Source organism: Sus scrofa, chromosome 3, assembly GCF_054392235.1.
Source record: "Sus scrofa isolate SSC_HxYL_T2T_F1_AM1 chromosome 3, Sscrofa_HxYL_maternal_Yorkshire_Landrace_v2.0, whole genome shotgun sequence".
Lineage (NCBI taxonomy): Eukaryota > Metazoa > Chordata > Mammalia > Artiodactyla > Suidae > Sus > Sus scrofa.
Genome location: NC_139385.1, coordinates 22,750,640 through 22,774,818, shown reverse-complemented (window position 1 = coordinate 22,774,818; position 24,179 = coordinate 22,750,640). Strand labels below are relative to the sequence as shown.

Genomic DNA, 24,179 nt, shown 5'->3' with positions numbered 1-24,179 from the left:
TAATTTACTTTGTTTTGCTTTACAGATTATTTCTGTGGTCTTGTCAAAGGTTTGTAGCAATATATTACTATTATCCATCTCTATGATACCATAATGCATTTTTATAATCAGCATCACTTTCTGAGTAGAAAACTGAACTTTTTGGGTGACTTTCTCTGAAAATTGATTAATATTCTTCAGCTAGGAACATGGCCCTTTTCCAATAGAAACATATTGAGAACTTTAATGGATTTTGAGGAGTATGGTGATGTATCATGGATCATATGTGATTAGAAGCAAAAAGGAAAAGAGGAGGAGTTCCCGTCGTGGCGTAGTGGTTAACGAATCCGACTAGGAACCATGAGGTTGCGGGTTCGGTCCCTGCCCTTGCTCAGTGGGTTACCGATCTGGCGTTGCTGTGAGCTGTGGTGTAGGTTGCAGACGCGGCTTGGATCCCGCGTTGCTGTGGCTCTGGCGTAGGCTAGTGGCTACAGCTCCGATTCAACCCCTAGCCTGGGAAGCTCCATATGCCGCGGGAGTGGCCCAAGAAATAGCAACAACAACAACAACAAAAAAAAAAAAAAAAAAAAAAAGGAAAAGAAACTGTTGATGCCTTGGTTTCTTTAACAGTCTCTTAGTGTTGGCATAAATTCCTACAGACCATCCACTCATCTTTGGCTGTTTTGATAGGATAATCTGAGTATGTTTCCTGATGAAAAAGATACTTTGCTGCCTGGATTGTTCTGTGATAAGCACTCTTAAAGATCATATTCAGTGAATTGCAAACTTCTCAGAAGGAGAAGGTAGATGAAGAAAAGCCACAAAGACATTATAAAAGGTAAGGAAAAGGACAGTGGGCAGATAATAAGAAAGGGGAGTGGAAGGGAAAACAACTGTACAACTTTACCAGCATGATGGGAAAAACCAACAATTAAGAGGTACTTCATGCAGGGCAAAGCTCACAAAAGTATGCATTTTTAAATTTCTCTTTTTTTTTTTTGCCGAAAGGTGTGTGTATGTAATTATTATTCTCCATTTAGTGAATATCAGTGGTGTATACAAAATGGCACAAAACTGATTTTCTTTCTTTAGTTCTCCTGACTAGCTGGAAGAGAAAAGTTCCGTATTCGTTGATTAAGCCATAGACTCTTGAGGTATCCGTTTAATACATTGGTGGAAAAAAGCCCTAAAAATTAGGAAAAGCTTATTGAAATGAAAATTCTTTACTTCAATCAGTTCATAGATTCAAAAGAGTTTGGGGATGAACTAGGAATTTATCATAAAAACTAGTCTTTCATATCAGAGTCAAAAAACTGGGAATCTAAGTCTCATAGTAATCCCTTTTAGGATTTTGAAAACTGTGACCTGAGGGCTGAATCTGGCCTGTCACCTATTTTTTATTGAAGCTGTATGGTAACTCTCACTTGCACCTTTGTTTACATGTCTCTGTTTCATCTGTGGCTGCTTTGGTGCTACAAATCCAGAGGTTAGTAGTTGTCACAGAGACTGTATGTTCCATAAGGCCAAAACTATTATTTGACCCTATAAATATTTTGTTGACTTATGTATTTATTTTAAACATACCTATTATTCCAGGTTCAACTTGAATCTTCTAAGAGTTTTCTTGCCATTTTCCCTGCCCACACTGTCCTCTGTTTCTGTGGATTGTTGTTAAAATTATAGATATATCCATACCATCCACAGCTTAACTAAACTTCAGATAAGTATTTTTTTATTTAATTACTTTATTCTTGGAGTACTTATATTAGAAAACAAAACTTTAAATTCCTTCTTCTTCCCTAGAATATGTGAGTTTTACAACCCAGGAATGTCTTGCTCAAGAACTTGGGAGACTTCCTTTCTCAAAGTAATAATTGAGAAAGATAAGGCCCCTTTATCCCAGTCTCTATGCAGAGGTAGACACTAACTCCCATTAGTGCTACTTAGAAGACCACCCTTCAGGCTAAGGACTGGGAGTATTTTTCAATTAGTTCACTCTGTGTTTGCAAATTCACCCCCATCTTTGTTTCAGAGGAGCTGAGTTCAGACTCTTGCAATAATCTCTCAGTAATCTTGGCCTTCAGCAAACTTGGCTTGCTTTTTTTTTTTGTCTTTTTAGGGCTGTACCCTAGGCTTATAGAAGTTCTAAGGTTAGAGTAGTATTGGGCATAGCTGTGGGCCACAACCTTAGCCATAGCAATGAGGAGCCAAGCTTCCTCTGTGACCTACCCCACTGCTCACAGCAATGTTGAATCCTTAAGCCACTAAGTGAGGCCAGGGATTGAACCTGCATCCTAATGGATAGTAGCCAGATTGGTTTCCACTGAGCTGCTACAGGAACTCCTATCACAAAATTTTGGATAAAGTTTTCCTTGCCAATTTAATTCTATCTAGTGCAATACTTTTTTGAAGTATCTGTGACTCTTTTGTATCAGATAAATAAAAAAAGAAATCTTACTCTCAACATCCATAGTGATGGCTGCCTTAGTGAGTTTGGGCTGCTACAACAGAATACACTGCACGGAGTGGCTAACACAGTAATTATTTGTGTCTCATATTTCTAATAGTCAAACATTCAGGATCAGGTGGAACAAAGTCAGGTTCTGGTGATGCCATGGTTCTAATTTACACAGGGTGGGTCATTTTTCTCATGCATCCTCACATGACAACAGAAGAGGGAAAGAGCAGAGCTCTATTCCTCCTAGAGGGACTCCACCCTCATAGACTAATTGCCTCCCAAAGGCCCAAGCTCCTGGTACCATCCCTCTGGAGGTTGGTGTTCCAATATAGGATACAGTATGGGGGAATCACAAAGATGCAGTCCACAAGCGTAGTAGCTTACGCTATTTATAGTCAGTGGGATTTGGTTAGACTGTTCATGATACTATGCATGTAACAGTGATAGTCTCCAAGTTGGCCTTATTTCATCATTTTTACATCCTTTACCTTTATTCATCATCATAAATAGTCACCAAGTATAAAAAGAGTTGTTGCATCAAAGAAAGGAGGATTTTTCAAAAGAAAAAATATCTCTGGGTCAAAGAAATGCAAATCAGGTAGGCATTTGAATCTATATCAAAACTCAGTTAATTCTCCACTGCTAAAATCAATAATAGGACATTTACAGATTTCTTTTAATCACAAACTCATTTAATGTGTGTTAACTAACATTTACTGAGTATGGCCCTCTTTCCCAGCAAACACCTACAAGTTCATTATTGGATAAAGAGGCACATTGGCAACCTAATCTGTTTAAATGGATGAATTATTGGTGCCCCATCATTATCACATCCAAAATGTTCTGAGATTTTTATTTGAGACGTAAATAACCACATGTGCTTTACAACACCTTTTATGAATGGACTGGGATATTTCTGGCTGTACATAACTTCTGGGGGAAACATCGTATCCTCTTCCTAAAAATTGATTGGTCTCCTTTGACATGCATCTTTAGAAATACAATTGCTTAACAGAAAAATTTGTCTTGCAACACCTCTGCTTATTTTCCTAATTAGTAAAAGCTTTTTTTTTTTTTTCTTTTTTTGTCTTTTTGCTATTTCTTGGGCCGCTCCTGCGGCATATGGAGGTTCCCAGGCTAGGGGTCCAATTGGAGCTGTAGCCACCGGCCTATGCCAGTGCCACAGCAACTCGGGATCTGAGCCGCGTCTGCAACCTACACCACAGCTCATGGCAACGTCAGATCGTTAACCCACTGAGCAAGGGCAGGGACCGAACCTGCAAACTCATGGTTCCCAGTGGTATTCGTTAACCACTGCGCCACGACGGGAACTTCATTTTTTTTTTTTTTAAGTAAAATCTTTTCTTAAAGGTGTATTTAACCCTTAGTATGAATAATGGTCACAGTGTTCTTCCTCCTTTTCTTTCTCAAAGCCATAAATTACAAAAATATTTACTGGATTTTTTTTTGGCAAATGAAAAGAATTTTCTCATTATATAAGTACAAGTAACTGTAGTAAATGAAAAAAATGTGATAAATTGGAAAATTACTTGCAATACACACCAAAATTATAAGTTTTTGTGAGGAGAAAATGTGTATTGATAGGATGCTGCAGAATAGCAGTTGAGATGAAACATGAAAACATTAACTTTGGTTATAATAAGCTTAAATCTCACATTTTGAAATGGTTTTATCTGTCAATGTCCAGTGACTCAGGAAGAGAAGAAATGGAGGGGTATGATAAGTTAAATAGTAATGGGACTTCTTTAAATTCTCCACATGCTGGCTTTTTGCCTCTTCACCCTGCAAGGTTCACTCTCAACTCCTCCTGTGGGACAGGTCATTCTCTCTCATAGAAATTTATTTTCTTAATCAGAGAGTTATGTGGGAGCCTGAGATTCAATTTTGGAAATAAAATGTTTCCTCTGAAAAGCCAAACTTGTCCTTGGAAACATACTTTCTGGTAGCTGCCCCTAGACCCATCCTGGGCAGGGTTGACTTGCCTCTGAAAGTTCTATTATGACACATCACCATGGTAATGTGATTATGCACTTCGTGCCTCATGGTCAGACTCTCACTCTGTGGACTTAGCATTTGCTGTCTGCCCGCAACTGTGAATCTCTGACTTAGATTTCAGAATTTAGGAGAAGGAATTTTCAATCGCTGTCCCATAGGTAAGTTTACATGGATCCTCTAATGTGTGTTCCTTCAAATGGGCTTGCTAATTTTGCTCATTTTCCTCATCTTTTATTTTTTTTCTCTTTTCTATCAGTCTAAACTATCTATAGAGTTATAAGTGTAACTTCCAGTTTTGTTGTATTAATTCCTATGTCTGATACACCAGCCTGAAATGTTTCCCTGAATGTAGAGAACCATATTATTTCCTAATGCCAATTTTGTACACACTCAACCAGAGAAAAGACAAAGGGAATGCACCCACACTGCTTCCACTGAAGCAGGTAAAACAGGGTGCCTCCCCAGGAATGGATATTCCAGGAGGAACAGGGATTACAACTCAGCTCTTCTGAATGTAGCTGTCAAAATCTGAAACCAAACATTGGGGGGGTCTACATACAGAGAGTGTTATAAAGCAAGGAAACTGGGATTTACTGGCAGGATTCCCATGGGTTGATTTGGACAGGATCACGGGCTCTTTGGGTGTTGCCAGGGTGTTTGATGAGAAGGAAGAGTGCGATCGCTGAGTGGAGTGAACATTTGGTCAGTGATGGAAGGAGGGTCAGTCTGGAGATCCTCAAGGAGCAATCTGCGAGGCATTTCAAGCCTCTTGGGCATGGACGTGGCTTTCAAATTGATGTGGGACACTTTATTTCCTCTACAAGGGTCTAGAGATGGATGAGGAGTTGATAGAGCAGAATTTTGGTGAGGACCTGAGCCCTGCCCATCCTTAGCCAGCCCTTTGTCCAGGCTGCCCAGATGGATACTCAGATCAACTCTCAGGGAGACCCTGAGCACCTCAGACTTACTCTTGACTCAGCCTCCAGGGTTGGTCCAATGAAAGGAAGCTGGTTCTTGGCAGAGCCATCATGTGGAGTTTGGTTTTGAATGTTTGGAGCTCTGGGTCAAGTGGTCATTGGGAAGCTCCTCTGGACAAAGACAGCTGACAGGAAGAAGATTCGGGGAGAACAAGAGCAATTAGAATCCCCAGGTCCTTCAGACCTTCAGAAGGGCTTTGTTTGGAAGAAATATTTATATTGTGGTTCACTAGGTGAAAGATGGAATCAAAGGTGGAGTGAGGGTGTGGGCTCTTCTCTAAGCTCAGGCAATTCCTCCGGGACATCAGAACTAACCTACAGAAACCATGGGGCAGGAGGGATTGTGATTGAAGGGAGCTACTGATTCAGGTGTCCAGGACATGATCTCAGAACCCTGGGCAGGGATTTCTGTCCTCCAGCAACCAGCTCCATTCCTGCCACATATCTTTTATTCAACATTGTTGTGACTCTTGGAAAGTCACTTCATCACTCTACATGTCAGTGCCCCCCACTGTACTCTATGGGTTATAGCCCCTGTTTGCACTTCCTCCCATACAACTGGACTGGGTATCAGAGAAGATGAAAATAGATACTGTCCATGAGCTGGGAAGCATCGGTCCCATGAAGATGCTGGAGAGTAAGCTTCCACCCTTCCTGACTTGGAGCATCCACTTATCCTCTTTGGCTTCAACAACCACTGAATGTATAGCTTATTCTTGCCATCACTCAAGGCTGAACACATACTGAGCACTGATGAAGCACCCATCTGTCCTTTTTCTAAACTGTTACCCATACATCCTGAAGTCATCCTCATAACATAATACTAAAAGTTGGCCAGATTATAATTTCTATATCTTAGAACAGGGCATTGAGGTACTTAGGGATCTACAACCCTTTCCCAGGTTCATGATTCTTCTAAATATGTTTGAACCAGACCATTAGGCACAATCACTGTGCTTTTCTGTGTTTCTAGAACCTCTTAGTTAAAGTTATTTGTTTCATAAAACCTGTCTATTAGTTGTTTTAAACTGCTCAATTTTCTATGTTCTGATCCGGGCAGCTCTCCTGGGCAGCTAGCGAGCCTGGGGACTGAAAGATTAAATGGAATAAATGCGTACTAATTTCCCTATGATTTTCTGACAGCAAGTTGTTAACAGTTCTCTCTGTGGTAATGCATTTTGTGGGATCCTGCTTCCAGATTAGAAGTAGCTGGGCTCTGAGGTCACAAAAATCTACCTATGGCTGTGTGAAAAACTTATGTTGCTGTCACCACAAACAGATGGTTCACACTCCACATGAGTCTGATGAATGTACTGTGGAGAATTTTTCATTCAGTTCTTGAAAGAATAATTTTACTTTAGTGTCCTCTATATAAGGAAGAACCATTACATATTATGTGATGTCCCTTTTTTTTCCTGTGATTCCAAATTGAAAGATATTTAGTCAGTGGTCATGTTATAGCTATGGAAATAAAAATACATGGAAATCTCAATGGCTGGTTGAAGTTTAAGAGGGAAGATGGTCTCTGTCTAGGGTATAGATATTAGCTGGTTTTTGGACATTAGCTGATAGGCCTCCATTAGTGAAACCATGTTTCCAGATTTCTTTCAATTATTGGACATTGTTTAGAACTGGGTTATATCAACAAAGAAGTCAAAGAGATGACACAGACAGTTCTTGAATCCCATCACTCCAGGTTCAGCCATGGATAACATATAACATGCTTTTGGTACCTTTATTACAATTAGTGAGACAATGTGGATACATTTTTATTGATGGAAAGTCTGTAGTTTGCTTTAAGATTCATACTTGGTGCTCTTATAAGCTCTGCTGTTTGACAAATGCACACCTTTACCTGTCACCATTATACCACAGAGAAATCTATACCCTAATGCTCCCTGGCATATTTCTCCCAAGAGTCAAAAGATGGGCAGTAACCAAAGGGTGTGAATAATGTGATGATGAATGGGAATACTGGAAAAATGAAATGGGAAGTATAACACAAAATGGAATAGTCTTCAGCCACAGAGTGGAGTTAAAGCTTGAAATATGCTAGAGTATAGGTGGACCAAATAATACAAAAATCTATTGTCGTGAGAGAAGTAAGGCAGGTGCACAAGACAAATATCATGTAATACTAATTGTATAGGCAAATTCATATAGTAGAAGTAGAAATTGCCAAGGCCTGGTGGCAAGGGGAAGGTGAATTGTGACCTAATGTGTATAGAGGTCATGTTGATTATGATGACAAAGATGTGGGTATAGCTAGCATTGATGGGTTCCAATCAGTGTGGGAGTAAAAAATGCTATGGAACTGTTTACTTTAAAATTATGCAAAGGGTACATACTATATCTGTGTCATCACACTGAAGGAAGTAAAAAATCATCAAGCAGAAGAGATGCTGAGCAGAAGCAAGGCATGTGAATATGTGGGAGATAAAATGGTCTCATAACATTTCAAGCAGTAGCAGGAATCGCCATGGGATTTAAAATGGGCTGGAGGAGTCATTGGACTCTGTCCTTGAAACATAGCATGACTTCTTTTTGTTTTGTTATGTTTTTATGGCCACACCTGTGGCATATGGAAGTTCCTGGGCTAGGGATTGACTCAGAGCTGTACCCCAGCCATGGCAACACCAGATCCAAGCCACATCTGCACACTTTACTGCATCATGCAGTAAAGCTGTATCCTTAACCCTCTGGGGGAGGCTTGGTGTTGAACTTGCATCCTCAGAGAGACAACACTGGATTCTTTCACCTGCTGAGCCACTCACAGCAGGAACTCCCCAAAGCATGAATTTTTAATTCACCCTTTTTTCAAATTCCCTAAGTTGTATTGATGAGGTTGGCTTTAGCTAGCAAGCTTAAGGCTCCCTTCCTCCGTTTTTCAGTGGACCTCTCCTTTGCCATCCTCAGTCCACCAAAGAGGTCGGCTAATAGCATGAGGGCCCATGCTTATTTGTCACCCACATCCTTACTCACCCACCTTGCTTTTACACACTACCTTCAACATCACTGCTTGAATAATTCCTGACCAGCATCAACAATAACCATGACCTTTATTCTGTGTCCTCCTAGAAGATCCTGAGGACCTGGGGGAGGAGTGGTCCAGCCTCAGGTCAGTCGTGGCCGCTCCTTCTGCCACCATGGTAAGTGATGTTTATTTATCTGATTAAAAAAAAAACATAGCTTCATTTCCTGCTTTTCAAACTAATTCAAATACAAAAGTCTACAGTGTTTTGAGCAGTGGATATATACAGTTTTCCTGGCTTGGATGACTCTTAATTGTGTGTCTGTCCAAATGGATGATTCAGATGGACATTTTAAAAATGACAGCATCTGTTACAACATGTGTTTTTGGTTGGGAGCATTTTCTCAGAGAATAGGCCTAATAACAATAGGGTTTTGTAATTTTTGGTCAAAATCGAGAGATCTTCCGGGAAAAGTTGAAGCATTTCTCACAGACAACCTCTTTAGATTCCTTGGGAACATGGGCTCAGGGACAATTTCCCATTTGGTTTTGTGTGGACAGACAATGAAAAACCTTGTGTTGATAGAGCACAGGAAGCTTAGATTCTCACCATGTCTCCTTTTCTCTAGGTCCTTGTAGATGAGGTAACTGATGAAAATGATACTTATACAGAAATTATCACTCCAGTGACGAACAATCAGGATGAAGAAGAAGGTGGGTCTTCCTTGCTGGCATTGGTTGGAGAGCAGCCAGACCCAGGGTTCCTTTTGAAAAGAGGATTGGGGGTGTAGAGCATGTAGCTCTTTCCCAGTCATAGTGATGCCCAAGTCGTACATGCCCTGGATGCAAGTCTATCCTGTAGATTGTGCTTTGTGGTAAGATATGAGACATGGGAAGCAAGGTCCATATGTGAGCACATGTGGTGTGAGTATATGTTTCCTCAGGACCTATTGTCTGTTTCCACCACAAATAGGCCTGGCAACTTCATGGAAGACAAATACCACCCCCTCTGCTCAGCTGCTCTGCATTCATTCCTTCTCCCTTTGCCACCGCTGTTCCCAAGTGGGCTTAATATTCCGGTTGCTCAGGGGGAGATGGTGCAGAGTCAGATGGCCCAAGCTCCTGACCTATGTGGAAAAGCCAAAGTGGGAACCATGCCATAATCCCATGGGTATGCTCTGGACCCCCGACCTGCATTTATCACTCAACAGGGAATGATCAGTCATGGAACAAGAGGGTGAGGGTCCTGCTTGACATCCATGCCTGGGCCTAGCAGCATCTACATAGCTCCACAGCTCCTCTAGACCATGCCCATCCTTATAATATGAACTCTCAGTGCTGGTGTCATTTCTTAAACATGGCCAAAACAGCAGAGAATTCAGGGATATGTATATATATACAGATACATATATATACACACACACATATATAGTCACTTTAAGGCTTACAATTGACAACCCTATATACATATACATATAGACATATATATATACATATACATATATATAACCCTATATACATATATACACATATATATGTATATGTATATACATACATCTGTATATATTCACTTTAGGGCTTACAATTGATAACCCTACATAGCACACACCCAGGGGATGCTGCAAATAAAAGCTTAGAGTGAAACCTCATCATCTCATTTGTAGCCTCGTGTCCAGCACGGTTGCACAAACCTCCTGCACAGCTGGGTGAGCAGTCAGTGCTGATCACTCTCTGTTTCTCTCCGAGATATACTGTCCCACACTGTGAAGTCGGACAGCATTTCATTCAGGCACCTGCACACATTTTGTAGACAATGAATACTGGGAGAAAAATAGTGGTGTGATTGATAGTGACCATCTTTACCGGCAGGATTTTGGTAATGTTACATATTCCGTATTTGATTTTCTTTAGGAGAGTGTGGGAATACATTTATTAGCATACTTTTCCTAGAATAGAAGTCAACCCTCTATGAAAGTTTAAACAGTAATTAAGTGCAAAGACTTACGGAAGAGATGATAAATACAGTCAGTACAATGTGGCTTTTTGGGAGCAGATGATCTGGGAGGAAGTCAAGAAGACAGTGTCTATTTAGCAGAAACTTCAGACCAGCAGAACGTGTCTGGGTATCTATGCTTGAAACAGGGCTGGCTTTGGGGGTCTTTTCCCATTGATTAGGTTCCTCTTAGCTAGAACACTTTCCTCAGGTTGTATGTACGAGTAACTGTAGTAAGATACAAGCATGTGACAAATTGGAGACTTACTTGCAATGTGCATCAAAAATAGTAATTTTTGTGAGCAGCAAACTTGAATAGGACACTGCAGAATAGCAGTCGTCATGAAACATGAAAACATTCACCCTGGTTACAATAACCTTAAATCTCACGTTTTGAAATGGTTTGATTGGCAAATGTCTAGTGACTCAGGAAGAGTAGAAATGGAGGGGTAGTTCTTCCTTAAATTCTGCACATGCTGGCTTTTTGGCCTCTTCACCCTGCAAGGTTCACTCTCAACTCCTCCTGGGGGACAGGTCGTTCTCTCTCATAGGAAATTATTTTCTTAGTCAGAGGGTTCTGTGGGAGCCTGAGATTCCGTTTCGGAAATGACAAGGCTCCTCTGAAAAGCCAAGCTTGTCCATGGAAACACGCTCTCTGCCGGCAGCCGTTGGACCCATCCTGTGCAGGGGTTGACTTCCCTCTGAAAGTGGTACGATGACACGTCACCACGGTAATGTGCTTGTGCACTTCTTGCCTCATGGTCAGGCTGTCGCTCTGTGGCCTGAGAGGTTTGTACGTGGTGGCCAGTGTGACGCTCTCACTTCACGGCTCATGCTTTAGGAATGGGCAATCTCAATCACTGTTCCTAAGGTAAGTTTACATTGCTCCCCCGAGTGGCTGTTCCTTCAGATGGGCTCGCTCACTTTGTCTCCTGCATTTTTCCTTCTTGTGTTTTTCTTCTCATTTCTACCCCTCTGAGCTATCTCTAGAGTTATGCGTATAACTTCCGGGTTCGTTGTCTTAATTAATATGTCTGGTCCACCTGCCTCAGATTCATCACCCGTCATTGTTGTGACGCTTGGACTGTCACTTGGTTACCCCTCATGTGGGTCCTGTTTGCACTTCCTCACCTTCAACAGGACTGAGTATCAGAGGAGATGAAAATAGGTACTGTCCATGAGCTGCGAAGCATCGTTCCCATGAAGATGCTGGGGAATAAGCTTCCACCCTTCCCGACTTGAGGCATCCATTTACCCCCTTTGGTTTTCAGCCACCACTGACTGTCTAGCTTACTCTTGCCATCACTCAAGGCTGAACGCATACGGAGCATTGACGAGGCACCCGTCCTTCCTTTTTCTAAAATGTTACCCGTACTTCATGAAGTCGTCCTCATAACATCATACTAAAAGTCAGCCTTCTAGAATACCATTTCCACCTCGTAGAACAGGGCATCGAGGCCCTTAGGGATCTACAACCCTTTCCCCAGGTTCATGATTCTTCTGAATGTGTTTGAACCAGACCATCAGGCACGATCACTCTTACTTTGCTGTGTTTCTAGAAGGTCTCAGTTAAACAAAGGTGGTTGTTCAAAAATCCTGTCTGTTGGTTGTTTTAAGCTGCATGATCCTTCTAAGTCTGACCTTGATCCAGGCAGCACTCCTGGGCAGCTGGTGAGCCAGGGGACCAAAAGATTAAATGGAATAAATGAGTACAAATTTCCCTACGGTCTTCTGACAGCAAGATGTCAGCAGTCCTCCCTGTTGTGATAGATTGCATAGGATGCTGCTTCCGGATCCAAAGGAACAATCGACAGACGTCACAACGATCCACCTCTGGCTGCATCAGAAAGTTATGCTCCTGGCGCCACCAGCGAGTGCACCCCGCTAATGGGTCGGGGACAGGTACGTGGAGATTTTCTCCTTCGGTGCATGCAAGAATAATTTTTCTTTAGGGTCCCCTGTATACGAATGAACTCGGAAGTATTTTGTGGTATCCTTTGTGCGTGCATGCGTGCGTGCGTGCGTGCGTGTGTGTCCAAGTTGAAACATACTTAGTCAGGTGGTAGTGTTTATATACCTGTGGAAATAAAACGACTTTGAAATCTCAACAGCCGGTTGATGTTGGAGGGTGAAGATGATCTCTAGCCAGGGTGTCGATGACGGCTGGCTTTTGGACATTAGCTGCTGTGTCTCCCTCAGGGAAGCCGTGTTTCCAGGTGTCTTTAAATTATTAGACATTGTTTCGACCTGGATTATGTGGACAAAGAAGTCCAACAGATGACACAGACGGTTCCCGAATCCCACCGCTCCAGGTCCAGCCATTGACAGTGTATCACATGCTGGTGGTACCTTTATTCCAATTAGCAGAACACTAATAGTTTGCCTTAGGAGTCATACTTGGTGCTCTTATAAGCTCTGCCCTTTGACAGATGTGCAATGTGATTTCTCACCATTATAGCACAGAGAAATCCGTACCCGAATGCTCCCTGGCCTGTTTCTCCCAGGAGTCCCAAGATGGGCATCATGCAAAAGGCCTTGATGAATGTGGTGATGAATGAGAGGACTGGCAAAATGAAATGCCAAAGAAACTCCGAGTGAGCTACTCTTTAGCCGCAGAGTGGAGTTAAAGCTCGAAATACGTTAGGGTATGGGTGGACCGAACACTACAAAAAGCTATTGTGGTGAGTGAAATAAGGCAGGTGCACAGCAAGACAGATACCGTGTAATACTACTTGTGTAGGCACGTTCATATAGCAGAAGCAGGAATTACCAAGGCCTGGTGGCCAGGGGAAGGTGAGTTGTGATGGGTCATGTCGGGTAGGATGACAAAGGTGTGGGTGTAGGTAGTGTTGATGGGTAGAAAAGCGTGTGGAAGTCAAAAAGGCTACGGAACTGTATAGTTAACAGTTATGCAAAGGATAAATATTATACCTGTGCCATCACACTGTGCTGAGCAGAAGCAGGGCATGTGACCGTGTGGAGATGAAAAATGGTCTTGGAACATTCCAAGAAGTAGCGGGAGTCGCCACGGGATTTAAAATAGGCTGGAGGAGTCATTGGACTCTGTCCTTGAAACATGGCATGACTTGTTTTTGTTTTGTTATGTGTGTGTGGCCACACCTGTGGCATATGGAAGTTCCCAGGGGAGGGGTTCACCCAGAGCTGTACCCCAGCCATGGCACCACCGGATCCAGGCCACATGTGCACACTACGCCACAGCATGCAGCAACCCTGGATCCTTAGGCCCCTGAGGGAAGCTAGGGAGCGACCCTGCCTCCTCACAGAGACAGCTTCGGGTCCTTAACGCACGGAGCCACAGCGGGAGGTTCCCCAGAACATGAATTTGGAATTTACCTCTTTTCAAATTGCCTACATTGAATTGAGTATGTTGGCTTTGGCTAGGAAGCTTAAAGCTCCCCTTCTCATGATGTCAAGGAACCTCCCCTTGGCCAGCCTCATCCCACCAGAGTGGTCAGCCAACAGCATGTGTGCCCATGCTTCAAAATCACCCTCATCCTTACTCTCCCTCCCTGGGTTCACACACCACTCCCCAACAATGCTGCCTGAATAGTTCCTGAGCAGCGTCACCAATATCATGACCCTTCCATCTGTGTCCTCCTAGAAGAAACCCCGGGCTCCCATGAAAGGCTGCCCAGCACCGCAGGAGGAATAGAGGCTCCAAGTGGCTGCACAGTAAGTGCCTTGTCTTATCTGAGATAAAAGCATAACTTCATTTCCTCAATTTTTCTTTTATCCTCTCTCTCTCTCTCTCTCTCTCTCTGTCTCTCTCTGTCTCTCTCTGTCTCCCTCTCTCTCTCTGGTTTTGGTTTTGGTTTTGGTTTTTAATGGCTGCACCTGCTGCACATGGAGTTTCCCAGGCTAGGGGTCTAATCAGAACTACAGCTGCCGGCATATACCACAGCCACAGCAAGTCACGATGTGAGCCGAGTCGGTGACCTACAGCACAGCGCATGGCAACACCAGATCCTTAACCCACTGAGCGAGTCCAGGGATCAAACCTGCAGCCTCATGCTTTCTAGTCAGTTTTGGTTCCGCCGTGCCACAACGGGAACTCCAATTTCCTCCTTTTGTCTGTCAGTTTCAACTATGCAAGTCTACACTGTTCAAATCAGTGGAGACCTACATTTTTCCTGGGTTGGACGAGTGTTGACAGAATGTCTCTCCCAATGCATGACTGATTGAAAAATTGACAGCAGCCTCTAGAAACTGGAAGTGCGGCTGAGAGCAATGTTACCAGCAGAGAATTGCCCTCCTTGCAAGAGAATTTGGTGGGTTTGGGTCAAAGTACACATAAGAATTCCTACAGGAAGATTTGAAGCCTTTGTCCAGGATGACCTCTGTGTTTTCTTTGGGACCGTGGACTCGAGGAGTGTTTCCCTTTTGGGTTTTGCTGGGCAGAAAGACCATGAAAATTCTCATGTCCATAGAGACCAGGAAGCTTAGATTCTCACACTGTTTTCTTGCACTAGATGCCGGCCGATGACGCAACTAATAATAATGGCATGGCTTTGGAGCGCCCCACTCCAGTGACAAACAATCGGGGTGAAGAAGAAGAAGGTGGGTCTTCCTTGCGGGCATTGGTTGGAGAGCAGCCAGATCCTGGGTTCCTTTTGGAAAGGGGGTAGTCTGGGATGTGGAGCAGGCAGCTCTTTCCCAGTCATAGTGATGCCCTGGTGGCACCTGCCCTGGACACAAGTCTCTTGTGTTGATTCCTTGGGTTGTGACACATTCCGAGGGACAGGGAGTGAGGTCCATGTGTGAGCACATGTGGTGTAAGTATCTGTTTCCTCATGAGCTCTCTCCTATTTATACAGAAAATACACCGCTCAACGTTCCTTAAGAAACATCCCATCACCTCTGCGTACCACCCCTATAGGCATGCATTCGCCCCTCACCACTGCTGTCCCCACGTTGGCTTAATTTTCCCGTTGCTCAGGTGGAGATGGTGCAGAGAGAGTTGGCCCAAGCTCTTGACCTCCTACATGGGAAAGCCAAAGTGGGACCCAGGCTGGGTTCCCTATGGGGACGCTCTGGACCCCTGACCTGCACCTCTCCCCCAGCCAGGACTTGGTCGTTCGTGGGGAGCACGGAGCGGGGAGGGTCCCTGCTCCGTGTCTATGCCCGGGAATTCCAGGGTCTCCAGAGGGCCTGTCGATGCTGTGCATTTTAAAAGGTCCCTGTCAGTGCTGCGGTCATTGCTTCAACATGGCCAAAGCAGATGGGAATCGGCGAGGCGTATGCTTGTATTGGACAGTGTCACTGTCATTCTCACACTTGACCACCCTAGGTAGCACACACCCAGGCGACCTTGCAAGTAAGAGCTCACAGTTCACCCTCATCCTTAGCCTGGTGTGCGGCACCATTGTACAAACTCGCTGCCCATCTGGGTGAGAAGGACTCCGTGCTCCCTCTGTGTTTCTCTCCATGAAGTAAGTCCCTCTTGTTGTAAGGCTCTTGGGAGGGCAGACATCCTTTTTGCTCAAGGCCCATGCACCAAATGAAGCCTGCAGAAAAACTGTCATGTGATGGATAGTGGTTGGATTTCAGTATTGTCATGTGTTCTATTTTTGGTTTTTAAGATCAACGTTTTGGGTTTAAGATCCCTTCATTAGCATACTTTTCCTAGAATTACCCCTCCAGGAAAGTTCTAAGTTTTCTTAAATGATTTTAATTTTTTCCTTTACACTCGGTTTAAATTTTTCTGTTAATTTCTGCTGTGCAGGAAAGTGATCCTGTCGCACACGCGTGCACACACGCACACAGACACACCCATATACATGCTTACATTTTCTCCCACTATCCTCTATCACGTTCCTTCGTGAGTGGCTGGATATTGTATCCCTGTGCGATCCAGTGGGCTCTCATCGCATAGCCAGTCCAGATGCAATTGTTTGCATCCCTAAAGCCCAGAGTCCCAGTGCATCCCACTTCCTCCCTGACCCCACTGGCAAGCACAAGTCTCTTCTGCAAGTCCTTGAGTTTCTGTTCCGTGGAAAGGATCATTTGTGCTGTGTTTTAGAGTCCAGATATAAGTGACATCATGTGGGGTTGGTGTTTCTCTTTCTGAGGGACTTTGCTTAGGATGAGCGCCTCTAGTTCCATCCACTCTGCTGCAAATGGCACTAATTCCTTCCTTTCACGGCTGAGGAGTACCGCATTGTGTATATATCCCACCTCTTGTTAACCCATTCATCTGTCGGTGGACGTTTAGGTGGTTTCCACGTCTTGGCTAGCGTGAGGAGTGCCGCACTGGACACTCGGCGCTGTCGTCAACGTCCATGGGTGCCTGTATCTTGTTCAAGGCAAGTCTTGTCCCCACATGCGCCCAAGAGTGGGATTTCTGGGCCACATGCTAGTTCTATATTTAGTTTTCCGAGGTCCCTGCATGGTGCTTTCCATAGCGGCTGTGCCAAGTTACATTCCTACCAACAGGGTGGGAGGGTACCCTCTTCTGCACACCCTCTCCAGCATTTGTAATTTCTAGCCTTACTAATGATGGCCCTTCTGACAGGTGCGAGGTGGTACTTCTTAGCAGCTTGGATTTGCCTTGTTCTAATCATTCATGGTGTTGAGCATGTTTTCGTGTGCCTGTTGGCCATCTGTCTATCTTCCTTGGGTGACTGTCTATTCAGTTCTCTTGCCCATTTTTCAAGTGGGTCGTTGTTTGTGTTTGCTGTTGATGGTGTCTTGTCTTAGGTTTAAGTCTTTAAGCCGTTTTGAGTTTCTTTTTGTGCACGGTTTGAGGGTGTTGTTTTCCAGTTTCCTGGATTTTCATGTGGCTGTCCAGCTTCCCAGCACCACGCGCTGAACAGACTGTCTTTTCCCCCCTTGACATTCTTGCCCCCTTTGTTGAAGAATAATTGACCGTCGGTTTGGGGTTTATTTCTGGGTTCTGTCTTCTGTTCCAGTGGTCTGTGTGTCGGTTTTGGTACCTTTGCCACACTGTCTTGCTTACCGTAGCTTTGTAATATTGACCGAAGTCTGGGAGAGGTGTGCCTCCTGCTTGGTTTTTGCTCCTCAGGATTGCCTTGGCCATTCCGGGCCTGTTTAGGTTCCGTGTAAATGTTTGGACGGTTTTGTTCTAGTTCTGCGAAAACGATCACGGATAGGGATGCCATTGCATCTGTAGATTGCTTTGCGTAGAACGGCCATTTTTAGGATATTCATTTTTTCCAAGCCAGGAGCGTGGCCTATGTCTGCCCTTCTTTGACTCCTCCTTAATTTCCTTGAGTCATGTTTTATTGCTCTCGGCGCAGAGGTCTTGCAGCTCCTGGCTCAGGTTGGTCCCCAGGTGTTTAATGCTTTGGGTTCTTCCTTGGACCCCTGCTTGAGTGGCTAAGAGGAAGGCCATCCCCTCCCCTGGAGTGAACACTGGGGGAGGTGTCTCCTTGCAAGCCTGGGGAGAGCAGCCTTCCTCCTGTTCCTTGGCCCTCTGCAGCTACCCGTGTGCACTCCAGGGCCTTTGCCCATCCCCTTGTCTACCGCCTCTCCTTGTTTTGTCTTCCTTCTTTCGCGTTTACACAGGGTCATTTTTCTCATGCATCCTCCTCACCTGACAAAAAATAAAAAAGAACAAAGAGGAAAAGGGGAGAGCTCTAGTCCACCTAGAGGGACTCCACACTCATAAACCAATTGCCTCCCAAAGGCCCCACCTCCCGGTACCATCCCACTGGAAGTTGGGGTTCCAACATAGGATGCAATTAGGAGGGAACACAGAGGTGCACTCCATAAGCATGGTGGCTAATGCTCTTTATAGGCAGCAGGATTTGGCTAGGCTGTTCATGATACAATGCATGTAGCGGTGATATTCTCCAAGTTGGCCCTGTCCCATCATTTTTACATCATTTATCTTGATGCATTAGTATCGATAGTCACCAGCTTTTCAAAACATTTGTAGTATCTGACTAGAGGAAGATCGCCCCCCCACCCCACCCCCAAACAAAACAAATCCACCATAGGGCTTGGCCAAAGGAATGCCTAATCTACATGGCAAGTTGAATCTACATCCGAACTCAGTTAATTCTCCACTACTGAAATCAATAATTGGACATTGACAAGTTTCTTTTAGTTGCAAATTGAATGTGCCCCTCTTTGCCAGCAAACACCTACCAGTTCCTTCTTGGATAAATAGGCACGTCGTAAGTCTAATCTGTTTAAATGGATGAATCGTTGGTGCACCATCACTATCCCATCCAAAATGTTCTGAGATTTTTACTTGAGACATAAATTACCATGTGTGCTTTACAAAACATTCTGCTCCTTTTATGACTGGACTGGGACACTTCTGGCCGTACGTAACTTCTAGGGGAAAAGTTGTATCCTCCTCCTGAAAAACCGATTGCCCCCTTTGACATGCATGTCTAGAAATAGTCACAATGGTTTAATAGAAAAATTTGTCTTGAAACCCCTGTGCTCACGTTCCTAAGTAGGAGGAACTTTTCTTAAGGGCGCCGTTAATCCTTGGTGTGAATAATGGTCACAATATTCTTCCTCCTTTTCTTTCTCAAAGCCAGAAATTACAGAAATAATTACTGATTTTCTCTTTTTCTTTTTCTTTCTTCCTTTTTTTTTTTTTTCTTTTTGGCAAAAGAAGAAAACTTTCCTCAGGTTGTATGTACGAGTAACTGTAGTAAGATACAAGCATGTGACAAATTGGAGACTTACTTGCAATGTGCATCAAAAATAGTAATTTTTGTGAGCAGCAAACTTGAATAGGACACTGCAGAATAGCAGTCGTCATGAAACATGAAAACATTCACCCTGGTTACAATAACCTTAAATCTCACGTTTTGAAATGGTTTGATTGGCAAATGTCTAGTGACTCAGGAAGAGTAGAAATGGAGGGGTAGTTCTTCCTTAAATTCTGCACATGCTGGCTTTTTGGCCTCTTCACCCTGCAAGGTTCACTCTCAACTCCTCCTGGGGGACAGGTCGTTCTCTCTCATAGGAAATTATTTTCTTAGTCAGAGGGTTCTGTGGGAGCCTGAGATTCCGTTTCGGAAATGACAAGGCTCCTCTGAAAAGCCAAGCTTGTCCATGGAAACACGCTCTCTGCCGGCAGCCGTTGGACCCATCCTGTGCAGGGGTTGACTTCCCTCTGAAAGTGGTACGATGACACGTCACCACGGTAATGTGCTTGTGCACTTCTTGCCTCATGGTCAGGCTGTCGCTCTGTGGCCTGAGAGGTTTGTACGTGGTGGCCAGTGTGACGCTCTCACTTCACGGCTCATGCTTTAGGAATGGGCAATCTCAATCACTGTTCCTAAGGTAAGTTTACATTGCTCCCCCGAGTGGCTGTTCCTTCAGATGGGCTCGCTCACTTTGTCTCCTGCATTTTTCCTTCTTGTGTTTTTCTTCTCATTTCTACCCCTCTGAGCTATCTCTAGAGTTATGCGTATAACTTCCGGGTTCGTTGTCTTAATTAATATGTCTGGTCCACCTGCCTCAGATTCATCACCCGTCATTGTTGTGACGCTTGGACTGTCACTTGGTTACCCCTCATGTGGGTCCTGTTTGCACTTCCTCACCTTCAACAGGACTGAGTATCAGAGGAGATGAAAATAGGTACTGTCCATGAGCTGCGAAGCATCGTTCCCATGAAGATGCTGGGGAATAAGCTTCCACCCTTCCCGACTTGAGGCATCCATTTACCCCCTTTGGTTTTCAGCCACCACTGACTGTCTAGCTTACTCTTGCCATCACTCAAGGCTGAACGCATACGGAGCATTGACGAGGCACCCGTCCTTCCTTTTTCTAAAATGTTACCCGTACTTCATGAAGTCGTCCTCATAACATCATACTAAAAGTCAGCCTTCTAGAATACCATTTCCACCTCGTAGAACAGGGCATCGAGGCCCTTAGGGATCTACAACCCTTTCCCCAGGTTCATGATTCTTCTGAATGTGTTTGAACCAGACCATCAGGCACGATCACTCTTACTTTGCTGTGTTTCTAGAAGGTCTCAGTTAAACAAAGGTGGTTGTTCAAAAATCCTGTCTGTTGGTTGTTTTAAGCTGCATGATCCTTCTAAGTCTGACCTTGATCCAGGCAGCACTCCTGGGCAGCTGGTGAGCCAGGGGACCAAAAGATTAAATGGAATAAATGAGTACAAATTTCCCTACGGTCTTCTGACAGCAAGATGTCAGCAGTCCTCCCTGTTGTGATAGATTGCATAGGATGCTGCTTCCGGATCCAAAGGAACAATCGACAGACGTCACAACGATCCACCTCTGGCTGCATCAGAAAGTTATGCTCCTGGCGCCACCAGCGAGTGCACCCCGCTAATGGGTCGGGGACAGGTACGTGGAGATTTTCTCCTTCGGTGCATGCAAGAATAATTTTTCTTTAGGGTCCCCTGTATACGAATGAACTCGGAAGTATTTTGTGGTATCCTTTGTGCGTGCATGCGTGCGTGCGTGCGTGCGTGTGTGTCCAAGTTGAAACATACTTAGTCAGGTGGTAGTGTTTATATACCTGTGGAAATAAAACGACTTTGAAATCTCAACAGCCGGTTGATGTTGGAGGGTGAAGATGATCTCTAGCCAGGGTGTCGATGACGGCTGGCTTTTGGACATTAGCTGCTGTGTCTCCCTCAGGGAAGCCGTGTTTCCAGGTGTCTTTAAATTATTAGACATTGTTTCGACCTGGATTATGTGGACAAAGAAGTCCAACAGATGACACAGACGGTTCCCGAATCCCACCGCTCCAGGTCCAGCCATTGACAGTGTATCACATGCTGGTGGTACCTTTATTCCAATTAGCAGAACACTAATAGTTTGCCTTAGGAGTCATACTTGGTGCTCTTATAAGCTCTGCCCTTTGACAGATGTGCAATGTGATTTCTCACCATTATAGCACAGAGAAATCCGTACCCGAATGCTCCCTGGCCTGTTTCTCCCAGGAGTCCCAAGATGGGCATCATGCAAAAGGCCTTGATGAATGTGGTGATGAATGAGAGGACTGGCAAAATGAAATGCCAAAGAAACTCCGAGTGAGCTACTCTTTAGCCGCAGAGTGGAGTTAAAGCTCGAAATACGTTAGGGTATGGGTGGACCGAACACTACAAAAAGCTATTGTGGTGAGTGAAATAAGGCAGGTGCACAGCAAGACAGATACCGTGTAATACTACTTGTGTAGGCACGTTCATATAGCAGAAGCAGGAATTACCAAGGCCTGGTGGCCAGGGGAAGGTGAGTTGTGATGGGTCATGTCGGGTAGGATGACAAAGGTGTGGGTGTAGGTAGTGTTGATGGGTAGAAAAGCGTGTGGAAGTCAAAAAGGCTACGGAACTGTATAGTTAACAGTTATGCAAAGGATAAATATTATACCTGTGCCATCACACTGTGCTGAGCAGAAGCAGGGCATGTGACCGTGTGGAGATGAAAAATGGTCTTGGAACATTCCAAGAAGTAGCGGGAGTCGCCACGGGATTTAAAATAGGCTGGAGGAGTCATTGGACTCTGTCCTTGAAACATGGCATGACTTGTTTTTGTTTTGTTATGTGTGTGTGGCCACACCTGTGGCATATGGAAGTTCCCAGGGGAGGGGTTCACCCAGAGCTGTACCCCAGCCATGGCACCACCGGATCCAGGCCACATGTGCACACTACGCCACAGCATGCAGCAACCCTGGATCCTTAGGCCCCTGAGGGAAGCTAGGGAGCGACCCTGCCTCCTCACAGAGACAGCTTCGGGTCCTTAACGCACGGAGCCACAGCGGGAGGTTCCCCAGAACATGAATTTGGAATTTACCTCTTTTCAAATTGCCTACATTGAATTGAGTATGTTGGCTTTGGCTAGGAAGCTTAAAGCTCCCCTTCTCATGATGTCAAGGAACCTCCCCTTGGCCAGCCTCATCCCACCAGAGTGGTCAGCCAACAGCATGTGTGCCCATGCTTCAAAATCACCCTCATCCTTACTCTCCCTCCCTGGGTTCACACACCACTCCCCAACAATGCTGCCTGAATAGTTCCTGAGCAGCGTCACCAATATCATGACCCTTCCATCTGTGTCCTCCTAGAAGAAACCCCGGGCTCCCATGAAAGGCTGCCCAGCACCGCAGGAGGAATAGAGGCTCCAAGTGGCTGCACAGTAAGTGCCTTGTCTTATCTGAGATAAAAGCATAACTTCATTTCCTCAATTTTTCTTTTATCCTCTCTCTCTCTCTCTCTCTCTCTCTGTCTCTCTCTGTCTCTCTCTGTCTCCCTCTCTCTCTCTGGTTTTGGTTTTGGTTTTGGTTTTTAATGGCTGCACCTGCTGCACATGGAGTTTCCCAGGCTAGGGGTCTAATCAGAACTACAGCTGCCGGCATATACCACAGCCACAGCAAGTCACGATGTGAGCCGAGTCGGTGACCTACAGCACAGCGCATGGCAACACCAGATCCTTAACCCACTGAGCGAGTCCAGGGATCAAACCTGCAGCCTCATGCTTTCTAGTCAGTTTTGGTTCCGCCGTGCCACAACGGGAACTCCAATTTCCTCCTTTTGTCTGTCAGTTTCAACTATGCAAGTCTACACTGTTCAAATCAGTGGAGACCTACATTTTTCCTGGGTTGGACGAGTGTTGACAGAATGTCTCTCCCAATGCATGACTGATTGAAAAATTGACAGCAGCCTCTAGAAACTGGAAGTGCGGCTGAGAGCAATGTTACCAGCAGAGAATTGCCCTCCTTGCAAGAGAATTTGGTGGGTTTGGGTCAAAGTACACATAAGAATTCCTACAGGAAGATTTGAAGCCTTTGTCCAGGATGACCTCTGTGTTTTCTTTGGGACCGTGGACTCGAGGAGTGTTTCCCTTTTGGGTTTTGCTGGGCAGAAAGACCATGAAAATTCTCATGTCCATAGAGACCAGGAAGCTTAGATTCTCACACTGTTTTCTTGCACTAGATGCCGGCCGATGACGCAACTAATAATAATGGCATGGCTTTGGAGCGCCCCACTCCAGTGACAAACAATCGGGGTGAAGAAGAAGAAGGTGGGTCTTCCTTGCGGGCATTGGTTGGAGAGCAGCCAGATCCTGGGTTCCTTTTGGAAAGGGGGTAGTCTGGGATGTGGAGCAGGCAGCTCTTTCCCAGTCATAGTGATGCCCTGGTGGCACCTGCCCTGGACACAAGTCTCTTGTGTTGATTCCTTGGGTTGTGACACATTCCGAGGGACAGGGAGTGAGGTCCATGTGTGAGCACATGTGGTGTAAGTATCTGTTTCCTCATGAGCTCTCTCCTATTTATACAGAAAATACACCGCTCAACGTTCCTTAAGAAACATCCCATCACCTCTGCGTACCACCCCTATAGGCATGCATTCGCCCCTCACCACTGCTGTCCCCACGTTGGCTTAATTTTCCCGTTGCTCAGGTGGAGATGGTGCAGAGAGAGTTGGCCCAAGCTCTTGACCTCCTACATGGGAAAGCCAAAGTGGGACCCAGGCTGGGTTCCCTATGGGGACGCTCTGGACCCCTGACCTGCACCTCTCCCTCAGCCAGGACTTGGTCGTTCGTGGGGAGCACGAAGCGGGGAGGGTCCCTGCTCCGTGTCTATGCCCGGGAATTCCAGGGTCTCCAGAGGGCCTGTCGATGCTGTGCATTTTAAAAGGTCCCTGTCAGTGCTGCGGTCATTGCTTCAACATGGCCAAAGCAGATGGGAATCGGCGAGGCGTATGCTTGTATTGGACAGTGTCACTGTCATTCTCACACTTGACCACCCTAGGTAGCACACACCCAGGCGACCTTGCAAGTAAGAGCTCACAGTTCACCCTCATCCTTAGCC

General features: G+C 45.0%; 1 protein-coding gene across 38 annotated transcripts in view; it reads left to right on the top strand.

Annotated features, from left to right (window-relative positions):
• LOC110260108 (uncharacterized) overlaps positions 1 to 24,179 on the top strand; it is a 139,709-nt gene that overhangs the window by 85,305 nt on the left and 30,225 nt on the right. For 23 of the 38 annotated variants that reach the window (XR_014840454.1, XR_014840453.1, XR_014840450.1 and 20 more), the window contains 9 exons: positions 670 to 817; positions 8,509 to 8,579; positions 9,031 to 9,115; positions 12,165 to 12,296; positions 14,017 to 14,087; positions 14,885 to 14,972; positions 20,582 to 20,713; positions 22,434 to 22,504; positions 23,302 to 23,389. Coding sequence is in view for 29 of the 38 variants with exons in the window: in XM_085017202.1 (XP_084873328.1) it covers positions 787 to 817; positions 8,509 to 8,579; positions 9,031 to 9,115; positions 12,165 to 12,296; positions 14,017 to 14,087; positions 14,885 to 14,972; positions 20,582 to 20,713; positions 22,434 to 22,504; positions 23,302 to 23,389 (769 nt within the window). In the remaining 9 variants the exon portion in view is untranslated. Of the gene's footprint in view, positions 1 to 25; positions 50 to 669; positions 818 to 8,508; positions 8,580 to 9,030; positions 9,116 to 12,164; positions 12,297 to 14,016; positions 14,088 to 14,884; positions 14,973 to 20,581; positions 20,714 to 22,433; positions 22,505 to 23,301; positions 23,390 to 24,179 lie in introns of all 38 variants that reach the window. The other 15 variants (XR_014840451.1, XR_014840452.1, XM_085017221.1 and 12 more) reach the window with 4 other exon arrangements.